The sequence below is a fragment of the Pelophylax lessonae genome (genome assembly GCF_965119305.1).
Source record: "Pelophylax lessonae genome assembly, chromosome: 9".
NCBI lineage: Eukaryota > Metazoa > Chordata > Amphibia > Anura > Ranidae > Pelophylax > Pelophylax lessonae.
The window spans coordinates 269,789,646-269,806,918 of NC_138776.1; the positions used below are offsets into that span (position 1 = coordinate 269,789,646).

The following is a 17,273-nucleotide window of genomic DNA, read 5'->3' on the forward strand; positions in this document are numbered from 1 at the left end:
GGGCGCTTATACAGCATTGTACGTAGTGTGTTTTGGCGCCTTGCAGCACCATCTTGTGTGTGGCAAACGATCGTTCCGAGCACATGTCGGCGGCCATTTTGCCGAAGCCTCCCATTACTTTATATTGGCATCCATGTTTCCTTAGCCTGCAGCCTCAGTTCAGTCTCTGCGGTGACATCACTTCCTTCCTTTACTCAGTAGCGACCGAAGGAGCTGGTAATACACTTGTGGGGCTCTGTACTGCTGTCCTTTCTTTTCCTCCATTGTGGAATCTTCCTGGCTTCAGTTTGTTCCTGCGGGGGGGTCTGTGTTCCACAGTCATTGTAGCGGTGTGCTTAAAGGGCCAGTACCTTTAATAAAAAATAAAAAAAAAAACTTTTTTTGCAATGGAATCCCAGGACAGCAAATTCCCTCCAGCCTTGGTGGGGGATTCAAGTTCTTCTGAATCCTCTACTCTGACTAATTTGGCTGCTGTTGTGGCGACTTTGGTGTCCAAAATGGATGTGCTGATGACTGAGCGTGCTGCTAGAAAAAGGCCTAGGATTTCTTTTTCTTCTGATTCTGAATGTGACATGGTTGCTGTAGGTAGCGTACCCCTTTAAGGGTCTCGCTCTTCTCAGGACCCGCAAGAGTCTGAGGGGGAGACGGAGGTTACAGGGGTGGATGATTCCCCCCCCTGGGATGCCAGAGGAACGCGCAGCTATGGACGCGCTGATTTCTGCCATTAAAGAAACACTGCATTTAGAGGATGAGCCCAATCCTCTGGGCATTGTCATCTTTTGGTACACACAGCACCCGTAAGACAGCGCAGGTTTTTCCCTGCCCCGCTGAGTTTCATCACACTGTGAATGAGCAATGGCGCAATTTGAAACACACCTTCACGGTGCCTAAAAGGTTTCAACTTCTCTACCCTTTTGCGTCTACTATGGTTGCACGCTGGTGTGTGGCTCCTCAAGTGGATCACACTGTAGCCAGATTGAACAAGGCTACTCTGGTTCCCACCGAAGATTCTCCGGTATTTAGGGATCCTACGGGTAGGAGGCTGGAATCTCTTGCGCGCCATTCTTACATGGTGGCAGGGGTCCGTGCTGAAACCTATTTTCGCCTCTGTCATGGCGGCTCAGGCTGTTGCGGATTGGACCAAGGTGCTCAGACGAACACTCGTGGCTGATTCTGCTCCCCCCACTACCGTGGAGATGGTGGACAAGATTTATCAAGGGGTCATGTATTTGTGCGATGCGGCCTTAAATGAGGCCCCTTTGGCTGCGCGCCTGTCCAGTGTCGCGGTGCTTAACCGTCGGCTGATATGGTTGAAGAGCTGGTCGGCTGACCAGAAATCTAGAAAGGCGGTGGCTGACATTCCCTATGCGGGGTCTCGCCTTTTTGGAGAATCCCTGGATGAATTGGTTAAGGGAGTCACTGGGGGCAAGAGCACTCTGCTGCCCCAGAATCCTAAAGGCAAGTTTTTCCGTGGCAAGCGGGGTCCCGCCTCTAAACCTAATCAGGGGTCCTTTCGCGCCTTCAAAGCGCAGAACAAGGGAAAACCCTTCAAGGGCCAGGGTGGCCAGAAAAAGCCCTGGGCCGGCAAACAAAGATCCGGCCAAGCTGGTGCGGCGGCTCCTTCCGCCTCTGCCTGAAGGGGCGCCCTCACCCATTTCAGGGGTGTGGGGACGTTTGCGTGGTTTCCTCCAACCTTGGCTGCTCCGAGTTCAGGACAGGTGGGTTCAGGAAATCATTCGATCAGGGTACAAGATCGAATTTCTTTCACAGCCGGCAGACAGATTCTTTCCCTCAAATCTTCATTTGACCCCAGGGCGGTTACAAGACCTGCATCAAGCAGTGAAGGATCTCCTTGCCAAGGAGGTAATCGTCCCGGTGCCTCATCGGGACAGGTTTCGGGGGTTTTACTCGAATCTGTTCACTGTGCCCAGAAAGGAGGGCAAAGTGCATCCAATTCTGGACTAAAGCTCTGAACCACTTTGTGCGTGTTCGAAAGTTCCGCATGGAATCGCTCCGCCCGGGGGTGGCCTCTCTGAGTCCGGTAGAATTCCTGGCCTCTATCGACCTGAAGGATGCGTATCTACACATCCCCATTTTCGAGGGTCATCAGAGGTACCTCCGGTTTGCCATCGCGGAGGATCATTATTAGTTTGTGGCGTTACCCTTTGGTCTCGCTTCGGCTCCAAGGGTCTTTACCAAGCTATTGGCGCCTGTTCTGGGCCTGTTACGGGCACAGGGCATTGCGGTCTTGGGATACCTGAACGATCTCTTGTTAAGATCGAGTGCCAGTCAGAGCCTACTGCGCGATCTGTCCACTACGATCCAGACGCTCCAGGAGTTCGGTTGGACCATCAACATTCAGAAGTCGACCTTGTCTCCTTCGGTTCGTCTCCCGTATTTGGGAATGGTTCTGGACTCTGCTCAAGTAAAGGTGTTCTTGCCGGAGGACAAGCTCCGGACCCTGCAGTCCGAGGTCAGGTCCTTCAGGGACAACGAATCCTCGTCACTCAGGAACTGTATGCGGTCCCTGAGGTTGATGGTATCGGCCTTCGAGGCGATAACCATTTGCACAGTTTCACACGCGGTCTCTCCAAGCGGAGATCCTGGCCAGGTGGGACAGACTTCCTCAGTCCTTGGACCTGAGAGTGTCTCTGAGTCGCCAAACCAGAATAGATCTCTTGTGGTGGCTTCAGTCCCCAGCTGTGTCGGAAGGGAAGTCCTTCCGGCCGTTACTGTGGACGGTGATTACAACAGATGCCAGCCTGTCGGGCTGGGGTGGCGTCCTGGGCAACCTATCTGCCCAGGGCAATTGGTCGGATGAGGAGTCCTCCCTTCCGATAAACATTGGAATTGAGAGCGATCAGGCTGTGCCTGCTCCATTGGTCAGACAGACAATGCCACTGCGGTGGCGTACATCAACCACCAAGGGGGCACCAGGAGTGCCCGGGCGGCCCAGGAAGTGACCGGTATTGTGTCTTGGGCCGAGACTCATGTCCCGGCGATATCGGCAGTTCACATTCCGGGTGTGGAGAATTGGCAGGCCGATTATATGAGCCGCCAGACTCTGGACCAGGGGGAATGGTCCCTGCTCCTGGAGGTATTTCAAATGCTGTGTGCGAAGTGGGGATCCCCGAATGTGGATCTGTTTGCGTCTCGGCTAAACCACAAGGTGGAATGGTTCGTGGCAAGAACGTGCGATCCTCTGGCAGACGCCTCAGATGCGCTGGTGGTGCCTTGGCATCAGTATCGTCTGATCTATGCCTTTCCTCCGATTCAGTTGTTGTCCAGGTTCCTTAGCAGGTTGGCCTCGGAACAAACACAGGTGATTCTGGTGGCGCCGGACAGGCCACGCCGGTCCTGGTACACGGACATCGTTCACCTGGCCGTTGAGCCTCCATGGCGGCTGCCAATGCGGGAAGATCTGCTGTCTCAGGGACCGATCTTCCATCCTGCTTTACAGTGCCTGGCTTTAATGGCATGGCTGTTGAAAGTCAGGTCCTGAGAGACAGGGGTCTCTCCTCAGAGGTCATTCCTACCTTACTCAAGGCTAGAAAAGCCTCGTCTGGTAAGATTTATTACCGTACCTGGAAAGCTTATTTTGCCTGGTGTGAGTCCAGGGGCTTCTCTCCTCGTTCTTATTCGGTGGCGAGAGTGTTGGCTTTCCTACAATCTGGTGTGGACCAGCGCCTTGCGCTGGCCACGATTAAGGGCCAGGTATCTGCACTGGCTGTACTTTTTCAGCGCCCTGTGGCGTCTAATTCTTTGCTTCGCACCTTCATTCAAGGGGTGCGTCACTTGGCCCCTCCTAGAAGGGAGCCTCTACCTCCGTGGGACTTGAGCCTGGTTCTGTCTGTGTTACAACGTTCCCCGTTTGAAAACATCAGGGAGATTTCGTTACCTCTGCTGTCTAAAAAGGTTGCCTTTCTGGTAGCGATCACTTCTGCTCGCAGAGTGTCGGAGTTGGCGGCGTTATCTTGCCCCTCTCCTTACCTGGTGGTTCATAAGGATAAGGTGGTCTTGCGACCTAACTCGTCCTTTCTTCCGAAGGTGGTTTCGGATTTTCACCTCAATGAGGACATTGTGTTACCTTTGCTCTGTGCGAATCCTAAGCATCCTAAAGAAATTGCCTTGCATTCTTTGGATGTTGTCAGGGTGATCAGGGTTTACCTGTCGTCGACTGAATCCTTTCGGAAATCGGATTCTCTCTTTATCCTTCCTGAGGGACCTCGGAAGGGTATGGCTGCGTCTGCGGCGACCATTGCAAAATGGATCAGACAGACAATTGTTCAGGTCTATTCGTTGAGGGAACGGGTACCACCCTTCCCTGTCAAGGTGCACTCTACCAGGTCGGTGAGTGCGTCCTGGGCTTTCCGGCATCAGGCCTCGGTGGCCCAGGTGTGCAAGGCTGCGACTTGGTCGTCAGTGCACACCTTTTCTAACTTCTACAAACTTGATGTTCTGGCATCAGCTGATGCCTCCTTTGGCCGCAAAGTTCTCTGTGTGGCAGTACAATAGGGGACCCAGGTTTTATGTGGGTCCCTGGCTGTTGGGGTTGTTTAACCCTTTGGTTATTTGCTTTCCTGGGTTGTTGCTCCTGTTGAGCTTTTTTGTTGCCCAGGGGGGTTCCCTTGCTGTTCATGTAAGTTTCCTTTCTCTGATGTGGGTACTGCGTTGCCTTTCTGGCGGTTGCATTGCCCACCCCTCATGTCTACACTGCTTTGGGACATCCCCATTGGTGAAGACTGTATGAGTGGGCGGCGACTGTCGGAGGACGTAAGAGAAAACTAAATTTTTGTAAAAACTTACCGTAAAATTCCTTTCTCTGAGTCCTCCGACAGTCGCCGCCCCTGCCCCTCTTTTGGGGTTCTTATACACTTAACTGCTTGCTACCAAACTGAGTTGGGATGGCTATTGCCGGGGGGGGGGGGGTATTGGACTAGTGGGACAGCCCCCATAGGTGTGTCTATGTAAATGCTTTTGTTTTAACAAGTCTTATGCCTAGCTACTCCTAAGGAGAGGAAGTGAATACCCCATTGGTGAAGACGGTATGAGTGGGTGGCGACTGTCGGAGGACTGAGAGAAAGGAATTTTACGGTAAGATTGACAAAAATTCAGTTTTCTCGTTGTTTCCTCACTCTCTGACTAAGGTCCATGAATAATGAAATGAACTGGTAGGAGATCAGAGAACCCATTTACTAGTTACCTTGAGGGGGGAATTGTAGGATCCTCCGAGACAAAGCTGCCTGAAGTGGGCGAAGTCCTGGTTTAGGGGAACCAATCTGCTGATGTCTAGTAATAATCTTTGTATTTCTATTTTAGTAGATGGACGGGAGATGAGGAAAACCTCAGAGGATTGTCTCACTTTGTCTCCAGACTGTAAAGTAGAAGATGAGGACATCACACAGTATAGTCCAGGAGAAAACCCGGCTACCACAAATGTCCATCCGGCACCACACAGTGTAGAGGGACCATCGTATTGCTCTTATCCTGAGGAACCTCAGACTGTGAGGGACAGTGCCGAACCATCGTATTCCTCTTATCCTGGGGAACCTAAAACTGTGAGGGATGATGCTGTCCTTACAACAGATAAGAGGTTCTCCTGTACTGAGTGCGGGAAGTGTTTCCGTTTTAAATACAAACTTAATGTGCATAAAAGGTCTCACACTGGTGAGAAGCCGTATTCCTGTCCTGAGTGCGGGAAATGTTTTTCACAGAAGTCCGCTCTTTCCACACATCGGAGATTGCACACTGGTGAGAAGCCATATTCCTGTCCTGAGTGTGGGAAATGTTTTTCACAGAAGACCAATCTTTCCGCACATCAGAGATTGCACACTGGTGAGAAGCCGTATTCCTGTCCTGAGTGCGGGAAATGTTTTTCAGAGAAGTCAAATCTTTCCACACATCAGAGATTGCACACAGATAAGAAGCCGTATTCCTGTCCTGAGTGCGGGAAATGTTTTTCACAGAAGTCAAATCTTTCCACACATCAGAGATTGCACACTGGTGAGAAGCCGTATTCCTGTCCTGTGTGCGGGAAATGTTTTTCAGAGAAGTCCACTCTTTCCAAGCATCAGAGATTGCACACTGGTGAGAAGCCGTATTCCTGTCCTGAGTGCGGGAAATGTTTTTCAGAGAAGTCCACTCTTTCCAAACATCGGAGATATCACACTGGTGAGAAGCCGTATTCCTGTCCTGAGTGCGGGAAATGTTTTTCACAGAAGTCTACTCTTTCTGCGCATCAGAGATCGCACACTGGAGAGAAGCCTTATTCCTGTCCTGAGTGCGGGAGATGTTTTTCAGAGAAGTCCACTCTTTCCAAGCATCAGAGCTTGCACACTGGTGAGAAGCCGTATTCCTGTCCTGAGTGCGGGAAATGTTTTTCAGAGAAGTCCTATCTTTCCACACATCAGAGATCGCACACTGGTGAGAAGCCGTATTCCTGTCCTGAGTGTGGGAAATGTTTTTCAGGGAAGTCCGCTTTTTCCACACATCAGAGATCGCACACTGGTGAGAAGCTGTATTCCTGTCCTGAGTGCGAGAAATGTTTTTCACAGAAGTCCGCTCTTTCCACACATCAGAGATCGCACACTGGTGAGAAGCCGTATTCCTGTCCTGAGTGCGGGAAATGTTTTTCACAGAAGTTCAATCTTTCCACACATCAGAGATTGCACACTGGTGAGAAGCCACATTGCTGTCCTGAGTGCGGAAAATGTTTTTCACAGAAGTCCACTCTTTACAGACATCAGAGATCTCACACGGGGGAGAAGCCGTATTCCTGTCCTGAGTGCGGGAAATGTTTTGCACAGAAGTCCCATCTTTCCACACATCAGAAATCTCACACGGAGGAGAATGAACTTTCCTGTCCTGAGTGAGGGAATTGTTCCTCACTGAAGTCCTGTCTTCCTGTACATCAGGGGTCTCACACAACCCCGCAGGTGTATTAGTGCCTTGAGTGCGGGAAATGTCTTGTATATGAATGTTGGTGGACATGTGGGGAAGAAGCACACCCTGATATACACCTCAGATATACTCCATGGCTGATCTTCATCATGTAAGAAACACTTCATAAGGAGATCAGAGATCACCAAAGACATGGATGAAGTGTTGTCCCATGTTGGCCATTGATAGCAGGAGAAAAATAAAAATGGAGTCCTTACCTTTCATTGGCTGAGTACATTTTGTGCGGGAAGATTTCACAAACACTTACAGGTCTGGTTGTTATAAATGTGTTGAGGAAATGTGACCCGCATTCCCCCAGTCATGGTGAAAAGGGATTTCCTATAATGGTCAGTTCCATCTAGTGGCCATAATGTGCTTCCTGACAGATGTCCATGGCAGCATATGTTTGGGTAGCCCCGCCCTCTTTCCTCCCCCCATGAGACCCCACCCCCATAAATGTTCAGGATAAGCCACTGGCTGCGTTCCTTTTTTGTCCTCACATATAGGACCATTTTTGTATGAAGTTTTCCTACCTATTGGAAGTATTCGTGGGCGGGGCTGGTGCTGGGCAGCTGTGCGGGATGTCAGGAGCTTCCAGAAGTCTTTCAGGATGTCCTGAGTGGTCATTGAGTCCCCAGCTATCAGCGGGGTGGTGTTCTGGCACACATATGAAGAGGATCCATGCCTGGACAGTTGGCCCTGCCATCGGAGGCCATTTGCATTGGCTGGGAGCGGGTGGCCATTAAGTGTTAGACACGTGAAATTTGTTTCGGTGCGAATACAAATTCGGACAAATTTTTGTTTATTCCTAGATTCGGATGTATCCAAATCTCAATATTAAATTGTAATGAATTTTATTGAAATATGTTAAAATTAGTTTTGTTTATTCATTTTCTAACGAATTCCAACTTTTCAGAACAATTCGAATTTGGATCAGTCAAAAAAAAAACGATCAACCGATGCAAATTCTGTGTGAAGAAATAGCTGGTTGTTAAGCAGCAAGCTGGGAAGCCGGCCGCCCGCATCTAGGGATGATCGAACGGTTCGGGTCCACCATTGGTTCGGCCCGAACATTGGGTGTTCGAGGTTCGGCCGAATTTAGAACTTTTTGCCCAAAAAGTTCAGAATTCGGCAACCAGAACCGACCAAAATGCAATGCTTCAGGAAATGGGCTTTAAAAGCCCGTGATTGGACCAGAACCATTAGTAAAAGCCAATTGAGGGGGCAGGAGAATGCTAGGAATGTGATTGTAGTGACTAGGGGGTCTCTAGACCAATCATTAGTGAATACGCCCCCCAGTATATAAGATAGCCCCCGCCAAATTCCTAGCATTGTTATACAGGACATGGAAGAGAGTGGAAGCAGTTCTGTTAATTTTACTTTAAAAGTGTAATTTAGCATTTATTAGTGTGAGGAAAGGGATATCTAGTGTAGTTAGAGTGCTCCTTTACACTTTAGTTAGCTTCAAAAATTTAGTTTCTGTAGGGAAAGTGTGACGTGCCAGGGTGACCGTAATGTAGTGTAGGGTAAACTGACAGTGACTGCCATGGCAGGGTGACCAAACCCTTCCATGTCAGGGTGACCGCTATAGAGAAATGATAATTTCTCTGAGTTGCTTCGGCACAGGCATATGGCTTCTCACCAGCAAGCATTTTTTATGCTGCAGGGGTTGCCACTGCCAGTGCTTTTTTGAGGACATGTTTGATGTCAGACATGACATCTGAACATGTGTATAGGGGGTATATATACACATATATGTCTGTATATATACCCCTAGACATATATAGGTGTGATAGTAGCAGAAATATATGCTTGCGCTAATTAAATCATTTACACTGATATATTTCTGCTACTATCACACCTATATATGTCTAGGTGTGTATAAACATATAAGTATGTGTGTATATACACCACTATACACAAGTTCAGATGTTTTGCCTGCCTCAAAAGAACCCCAAAAAATGCACAAAAAAACGCTAGCGTCAAAAAAAAAAAACGCCCAGGTGTGTTGTTGCAGGCATTTTTTGGGGGTTTTTGGAGGCAGGCAAAACATCTGAACTTGTGCACAGTACCACTATACACAAGTTCAGATGTTTTTTCTGACTCCAAAGAACCCAAAAAAATGCCTGCTATTAAAGCGGTAAGGTGCTGTGCAAACCGAGAAGCCATATTGGTGATCTGAAAGCGTTCTAATACAAACAATCTTTTTTTTATGGTTCTGGACATGCTACAGAGCTGAAACTTCACATGTACACCTTTTAGACCCCCCAGATACTAAATCCAAAGTCAAAATCAAAAAATCTCTCCTTTTTTTTTTTTTTTTTCTTCAATAATTGGCTTTTTTATCAAAAATGACAATTTGTAAGAACTTTTTTTTGTGTGATTAATAGTTAATGGGGCATGACCCAGAACCCTAGGCACTTTTTAGGGGCATTTATTGGGTTTTAGGGCTTAGAAATTGTGTTTTTTGATTACCGAAGTTCGGGTCCCATTGATTTCAATGGGGTTCTGAAATCCGGGCCGAACTTTCGGGAAGTTCGGATGTTCTGGCCGAACCGAACTTTTCAAAAGTTCGATCATCCCTACCCGCATCCTTGCCAACCATAACTCATCAGCTTTCATCGGGCTTCCCCACTGACAGATGAATGGAAAGAAAAGAATGCTGGCATTGCCCAGCAATAGAAAAAAATGGCGTGGTCCCTTCTCCCAGTCCATGATCAGTGTAGAACAGATGTCCTTCTCCCATACCTGGCTGAAAGGCCCAAAACCCCACCCACAAGCACCTTACCCCCTTACCTTATCCCAACGACTGTGAGTGGAATAAATTAGCCATAGCGGCCCTTTATTAACAAATCAAAACTTAAATTAACATAAAGGAAAAAACATTCCTTAAAACAGAAACATAAAAAATGTCATTAAGCTTTTTGTTTGTCTTATAGGCCCCATTAAATGTTCCGATAATACACTGTGGGCCCCCTAATCATATAAGGCCTCCAGCCGCAAAACACAAGCTTGGAGACAACACACTACCCGCAGTGCACCCATTTTACCTTCCAGTTAAACTAACATCAACTGGAACGCACCAGAGGGACACCTACCACCAATGGGTCCAGAACCATTATCTTGTCTTCAATGTTCATGCACCTGCCAGCAAAGACCAACAAAAACAGCCATAGCACACCAAAAGGTGAAACCTTACCCTTGAGTGCCCCTCCACACCCTTAAAGCCCGCTGTATACCGTTCTGCAGCCTCAGAGCCCAAAAATCTGTCCCAACTGCATTAAGATGCACACCATCCCCCTGCAGTTACCTCAAGGTCTCAACCTCCAAATCCAGATGCCACACCACCACTCCCCCATTGCGACAAACAAATTTTCCAACCGCCTTATTCACTTTGATGCGGGCCCTGTTGATACGCTCCACCGACCTGGCATAACGCCATGCAGTGCGGGCAACGATGTTAGACCATACAATGATCAACTGCGGGAACGAAACCCGGAGACGAAGGAAATCAAGCTTGATGTCCCGTGTGAGTTCCTGCATGGACCTGACTGCCAAATCGTTGCCTCCCACATGAAGCACTAGCACCACCGGCTGCCTATCTAATCTCGCAAACCTATAAACTTCTGGCACTACCCTGCTCCACATCATCCACGGCACCCCCAGCCAGCGGACGCAGGCCTCTTGTCTAGGGAGCCCTAGTTATCTCCCATTGGTACGAATGTCTGCTCGCCTGGCACCCCAAAACACATAGGAGTGTCCCAATATCCAGATGTGGCATGGTTGAGTACCTGAAAGAAAAGAACAAAAAACAAAGCGAAATAACGCCAACCTCAATAGCCTCACATAGAAAAAACACAGACACAAACACTATCTGTGTGTGCTCCCGTTGTGGTCCTCTAGAAAAATGTGCCACATCCCTTTATGGAAAACAAAAAATTGTGGTTCCCCTTGGGTGGGACTTTTTAGGCACAATGAAGATGCCAAAAAGGTCGTGTTTAAAAAGTTATAATTTATTGACAAGTAGAATATACAAAAAAAGGCAGACAAATGTGTCGCATTAAAAGCATAAACAAGCATATATGACATGTGCAAGATTGTGGAAACTCACCCATCCATTCCAAATTGGATACCCGACGCGTTTCGAGGTCAATCACCTCTTCATCAGGGGTTACTCTGGAAACTTTTCTGTAAGTATTGAAAAATGTATATAACAGTATATGGTATATAACATGTAACTATTCATACAATCTGGCACAAAACTTATGCACAGTGACTTGACTGATCATAGAAAAACATCTGAGAAAAAAACATATTTCACTTACGTGGTTGATTTGCACAGTAAATGACAAAGTGCTTGTTAAATAAAAACAGGGAAAGGTTGAGCCCAGCCGGTGCTGCGTGGTCATGAGGTGAGACCCTTATGGATGATTGTAGCCAAACACAAGGAGTTAATGGGTAGTGCGCCCACGAATCACTCGGAACAGCGGGAGTCCAATAGGGCTTAGCAATTCAAACCAGACCAAATCATGCAAAGCTGCAGTAAGACAAGTATAAGAAACAAACTTACAATATGTTTTTTTGCCTCAAAAAATTATAAAAATCTATGTCAATTCATGAAGAATTGACAATAAATAAGTTTGTTGCAGTCTAAGTATTTAATATGTAAGAAATGGGTCTGTACCTGAATGAAACTGAAAAACCAGATACGGTAAATATAACAATAATAATATATCAGATACTGATCATATTAGTGTCCAATTGCTTTTGAAAACCAAAGAAAAAATAAATAAAAAACATTTCAATGTAAAAATACAAAAATGTATGCAAAGTGGGGAATCCTCTAGAATAGAAGCCCGCAGAGTGCAAGATATTCCAGAGCAAATTAATTAAAGGCTGCCAGATGAGATCTCAAAGTCTCTTACCTGACGCACGTTGCCGTGTGATGCTTTGGGGGCGTGGTCGGCTACTCGCGCCCCACCGGCACAGAAGTGATGCTACTGCTGCGTCATGCGTAGGCGGAGCTATGGGAGGAAGCGCGGTGGACACTTGCAAAGTGTCAGCAGTAAAAGACCTACGCTGCCTAGGGGCGCCTCTTCCCGTGCCGGTGTTTTAAAATGTCATCGGACCCGTGAAAATTCCAGACCCTCGTCACTTCCGGTGATGCTACGTCACCGCCAGCTGGTGCGACAGCTGTTGCGAGCCCCGGTGCCCATGCGCCCAAGATATTTTCCAGGTCCAATAAAATGTTATTCTTTGCTAACAGCTGACTGAGAGAAGGAGGAGGAGGGGCTGAGGTAGGACGACAACACCGCCGCGGGAAAATTGTATAACACCGCCGCATCATCGAGCAATCAGAGCTGACTTAGAGGGGTTCTCTATTAGTTCTCTATTACTTTCCATAGAGAATGCGGAATTCACTTCTATGTGAGGGCGGAAGTCTATGGACCTCAGGCGGAGGTATGTGTCAGTAAGGGAGGAAGTATCAGGAGAACACTGGCGGAAGTGGCTCTGAGTGCGAAAGTCTAGGGACCTCAGGTGGTGTTCTAAAATTATATATATTGACTTCCTTCCCGCCTCCTCGGGACGGACAGTCCCCTCTAAGTCAGCTCTTGATGCGGCGGTGTTGTAAAATTTTCCTGCGGCGGAGTTGTCGTCCCACCTCAGCCCCGCCTCCTCTCAGTCAGCTGTTAGCAAAGTCTTAAAATTTCATCTGACCTGGAAAATGTCTTGGGCGCATGCGCACCGGGGCTCGCAACAGCTGTCGCTCCAGCTGGTGGTGACGTAATATCACCGGAAGTGACGAGGGTCCGACTAAATTTTAGAACACCGGGTTGACCAAGTGGAAGGGGACACACAAACCCATCAACTACCTATAGGAAAACACAATTTAATTTATCAATAAAAATTGTGCATAGTATTACATGACTGACAATAATCTTTTAAACATTGAGATGTATATAACAGCGTAATAGGGATTCATTATAAGAATGGATATGAAATCATTTGTTTTTATTAAAGGGTCCTCATTGTTATCAGCATCGGTAAGGAACAATCATACCTGTTTTTTTACAATCAGACAGCTATTATATGTGGAGGGAAAAAACAAATGAAACTACAAAAAAGAACAGAGAATGATGACAAGACTAGATTATAAAGAAAACCCCGAAAAGGGGGCCGGACAAAACTAGTAATATTCTATCTCTCCATACCTCCTGAATTAAAACCTTCCAAAAACGGTTTGAAAGAGACTGCCTCATTCAAGCCTGGGGGTTCAGTAGCCTTAAGGGAATAGATCCATCTCAGCTCCAGCTGCAGGAGACGCTTGTTCCAGTCTCCGCCCCTGGAGCTGGGATGGATACGATCTAGAACAAGAAATTTGGGTTTGGGGAATTTCCCAGAATGTACCAGGGTGACATGGCGTCCCAGTGGCAACTTGGGATCACAGGTTTGCATACTTCTGATATGTCGGTAAATGCGTCTCCAAAACTCGTTTGGTTTTCCCGACATAAAAACAGCCGCAATCACACAGTAATAGATACACAACCCCATGCGTGCGGCAATTTGCAAAGTGTCTAGCTTGAAATTTGGTGCCATTGGGTAATGTGGGATTTTTATATGTGTACATATATCTGCAATAGTTGCAGGACCCACACATGTACGTCCCTTTGTAGTTACAGGGGTTAAGGTTGGAATGTCCTTTGTACTCGCTCTGAACAAGCCGGTCTCTAAGTGCTGGAGCCCGTCTAAAAGGTAAATTGTGGAACCATACACAAACACTGACATACCCCACTAAACTTACAACAGATGAGGACGAACATACAACAAAAACCTCTTTGAATCCCACCTTCCAATCCGCTTAACCGCTTCCTCATCCAACCCCCATCGGGCGGCTTCCGTGGCCGCCCTGATACGGAAGGAGTGTGAGGCACAGCATTTGGCATCGAAACCCAGTACATTCAAACACTTTCGAAACACCGCGATAAACTGAAATCTGGACAAAGAAGACCCGTCAGCATGGATTAAAAATGAGCCACCCACACCCGTATTGACAGAAAATCCTGCACCACGCCCACTGGGCACAAAGGCGATGTAGGCATGGCAAACAACCTGACCCGCGCGCCCCTACCCGTCTGATCCGTTTTGGACCTGCGGAGCAACAGGCTGACCTCATCCCCAGTGCAGGAGACATCATGCGCCAGCAAGCCCCCTGAAACTACCTTGGAAGGGCTAACCAGCTCCTCAATCCTAAAAGTCCCAAAAAACACGAGGCAGAATGCTGCCCTAAACATGTGGACTTCATAACTTGAAAAACACAGGGTCCCCAATGTGGCGACAATATCCAACAGGAGGGGAAATGACACAGGACGTGAGACCGGCCATACCCCTTCAGAGCTTGCCGAACAACTAAATCCTTCGTAAAATCACAGTTCCCCTGCAACTTAAACAAGAAGGCCAGGCTGGACAACTTGCGAGCTATGGCGGATGCTGACACGTCCTGCTCGAATTGTCTAGCCATAAAATATAGAACCACCAAACGAACGTCTGGGTCGCTGCTATCCAGATCCGCTACCCACAGCACCTCCCACCACACCTTGGAACGCCGGCCCACCCTGGAAAAAACTGATTTGGGTCCATCGCCAATGACATAAGCTGCATCCAGAGGCTAATGTCCTTGTGGTCCCACCTCAAGGACGATCGTATAGCTTTGCGCTGCCAGAACTGCTCGTCCTACCGCAGCCACGCCGAACTACCATAAACCCTGTAAGCTTCGCCTATGGCATCCAAGAAGCAGAAAAGAGCCGAACAATGTTCGGGGGTTCCGCTCTCCAATGATGCTAGCTAGAATCGCAAATGCTTGCAACCAATTAGCGAAAGTGCGAGGGATCAACCGATAACGCCGTTTTTCTTCATCTTTGGACATTTTCACTTGGGGTGTACTCACTTTTGTTGCCATCGGTTTAGACATTAATGGCTGTGTGTTGAGTTATTTTGAGGGGACAGCAGATTTACACTGTTATACAAGCTGTACACTCACTACTTTACATTGTAGCAAAGTGTCATTTCTTCAGTGTTATCATATGAAAAGATAGAATAAAATATTTACAAAAATGTGAGGGGTGTACTTACTTTTGTGAGATACCGTATATGTGTAGTAGTGTGATCTTAGACTTACAAATTCTTATACAAGAAGAAGGCGGGATAGAAACTACACTTTATAGAAAACCGACAGCCAGGAACACGTTTTACATGCAAATAGCTTTCATCCAAACCCCCGGTACATAGTATACCCTACTCCCAGTATCTTAGATTGCATCCAATCTGTTCGAACAACGAAGATTTTAAACGGGAGGCGGACTCCCTTCCAAAGAGATTGCTTATTAGAGGCTACTACACTGCGAAAAAGTTTACAATAGGGCTTATAAGCACAAAAGAGAGGAAGTTATGTTCCGAGGCCTGAAACAACCAAAAACAGAAATAGTCGGTTTAATAACACCTTATACTAGACAACATACACAAATTAGAAAAATACTTCAACAACATTGCTACAGACATCCATGCTCTCATCTGCCAGGACTCCACCCACTGTCCAATATACTCCATGGCTATTGGATCAGTGTGAAACATCAAGACAGCATGAGCTGTGTCCCTGTTAGGCAGAGGAACCAAAAACGATATCCACTCATTCTAGCACCTACCTAGGAGGGCTCTACATCTGTATGGCAGGGTCTGTTTGATTATTCACCCACTGGGACGGTGCTCTGATGTGAGAAGCTGCAGTGTCAGTATTCCTTTAGCAGTAATTAACCCCTTACGGGTTTTTCTCACCCAGCAATCAAACAACTGTTACACTGTCTTTTTTGACAGCTTAGGAGACTTTAGCAGCCGTAGTTTGAATTACGAATTAAAAAAAAAAAAAAAGAAATACAACATAGCTAGAGTAACAATTATATAGGTTATAATATTTTATTTCTTTATAATATGGAGTTCTCCTTTGCACCGTGTCTGTTTATCATGGATTTATTTCTTACTGTGACAGGTCCTTGTGCCGCTGCAGCCTAATCCCTCTATACTGTGGCTGCTCTATGCAGGTTATAGCTGGAGGGGGGCAGCGTCTTCCTTACTGATACTGTTCCTGGATTGTCAGCCCTTCTGCAGGCCTCATAAAGCTGGTGTATGGGAAGCTGACTGATGGACACTTTATATTAAGCCTCTCCAGATCTGCATGTATTAGGCACACCATAGACTGGGCCTTTGGTGCTTGACAGGAAAATCCCTGTATAAATTTCCTGCTTTGTTCAGACATCCAGGGAGGAAGATGACCCCTACCAACAGGTTGCCACAGGTAGTCAAGACACTGTAAAGGAGTTTGTTACAACTCTCCCTGTGCAAGGAGTCTCAACTCTGACCATGTCAAGCTTTTCCCTTGTAGGACCACTCAACTGACCAATTTAACCCTCTTCAAACAATTCCTAAAAGGAAGATGAGGATGGCCTATAAGCAGGTTTTTGTACCGCCCTTCCTGCAGAGGTAACTTCAATGCAAGTATTTTTAGCACTTCCAAAGGAGTGCATTGCCTTTTTCCCTATGATGTTTAATCTAGAAGCTCATGCTAGAAGAGTGCTGCAAATTGAACAGAAGGGAAAAGCAGCAGAATGTCTTAGTGGTCATCACCTTGCAGCACTGGGTTGTTCAGTTCAAACAACCCATTGGCACACTGACCACCAGCATACAGGGGGCACACTGACCGCTAGCATACAGGGGGCACACTGACCTCCAGCATACAGGGGGACACACTGACCTCCAGCATACAGGGGGAACACTGACCTCCAGCATACAGGGGGAACATTGACCTCCAGCATACAGGGGGCACACTGACCTCCAGCATACAGGGGGAACACTGACCTCCAGCATACAGGGGTCACACTGACTTCCAGCATACAGGGGACACATTGACCACCAGCATACAGGGGGCACACTGACCACCAGCATACAGGGGACACATTGACCTCCAGCATACAGGGGGGACACTGACCTCCAGCATACAGGGGGAACACTGACCTCCAGCATACAGGGGGAACACTGACCTCCAGCATACAGGGGGAACACTGACCTCCAGCATACAGGGGCACACTGACCTCCAGCATACAGGGGGCGCACTGACCTCCAGCATACAGGGGCACACTGACCTCCAGCATACAGGGGCACACTGACCTCCAGCATACAGGGGCACACTGACCGCCAGCATACAGGGGGCGCACTGACCTCCAGCATACAGGGGCACACTGACCTCCAGCATACAGGGGCACACTGACCTCCAGCATACAGGGGCA

The 17,273-nt window shown here is 47.6% G+C and overlaps 1 protein-coding gene across 1 annotated transcript in view; it reads left to right on the forward strand.

The window, feature by feature from the left end:
* Window positions 1-17,273, forward strand: part of LOC309564036 (uncharacterized protein) — a gene marked incomplete at both ends in the record, with an annotated part of 57,679 nt that overhangs the window by 18,190 nt on the left and 22,216 nt on the right. Inside the window, 2 exons of the mRNA XM_082268661.1 lie at window positions 5,862-6,532; window positions 12,345-12,399. Of these exons, the coding sequence (XP_082124787.1) occupies window positions 5,862-6,532; window positions 12,345-12,399 (726 nt within the window). The remainder of the gene's footprint in view (window positions 1-5,861; window positions 6,533-12,344; window positions 12,400-17,273) is intronic.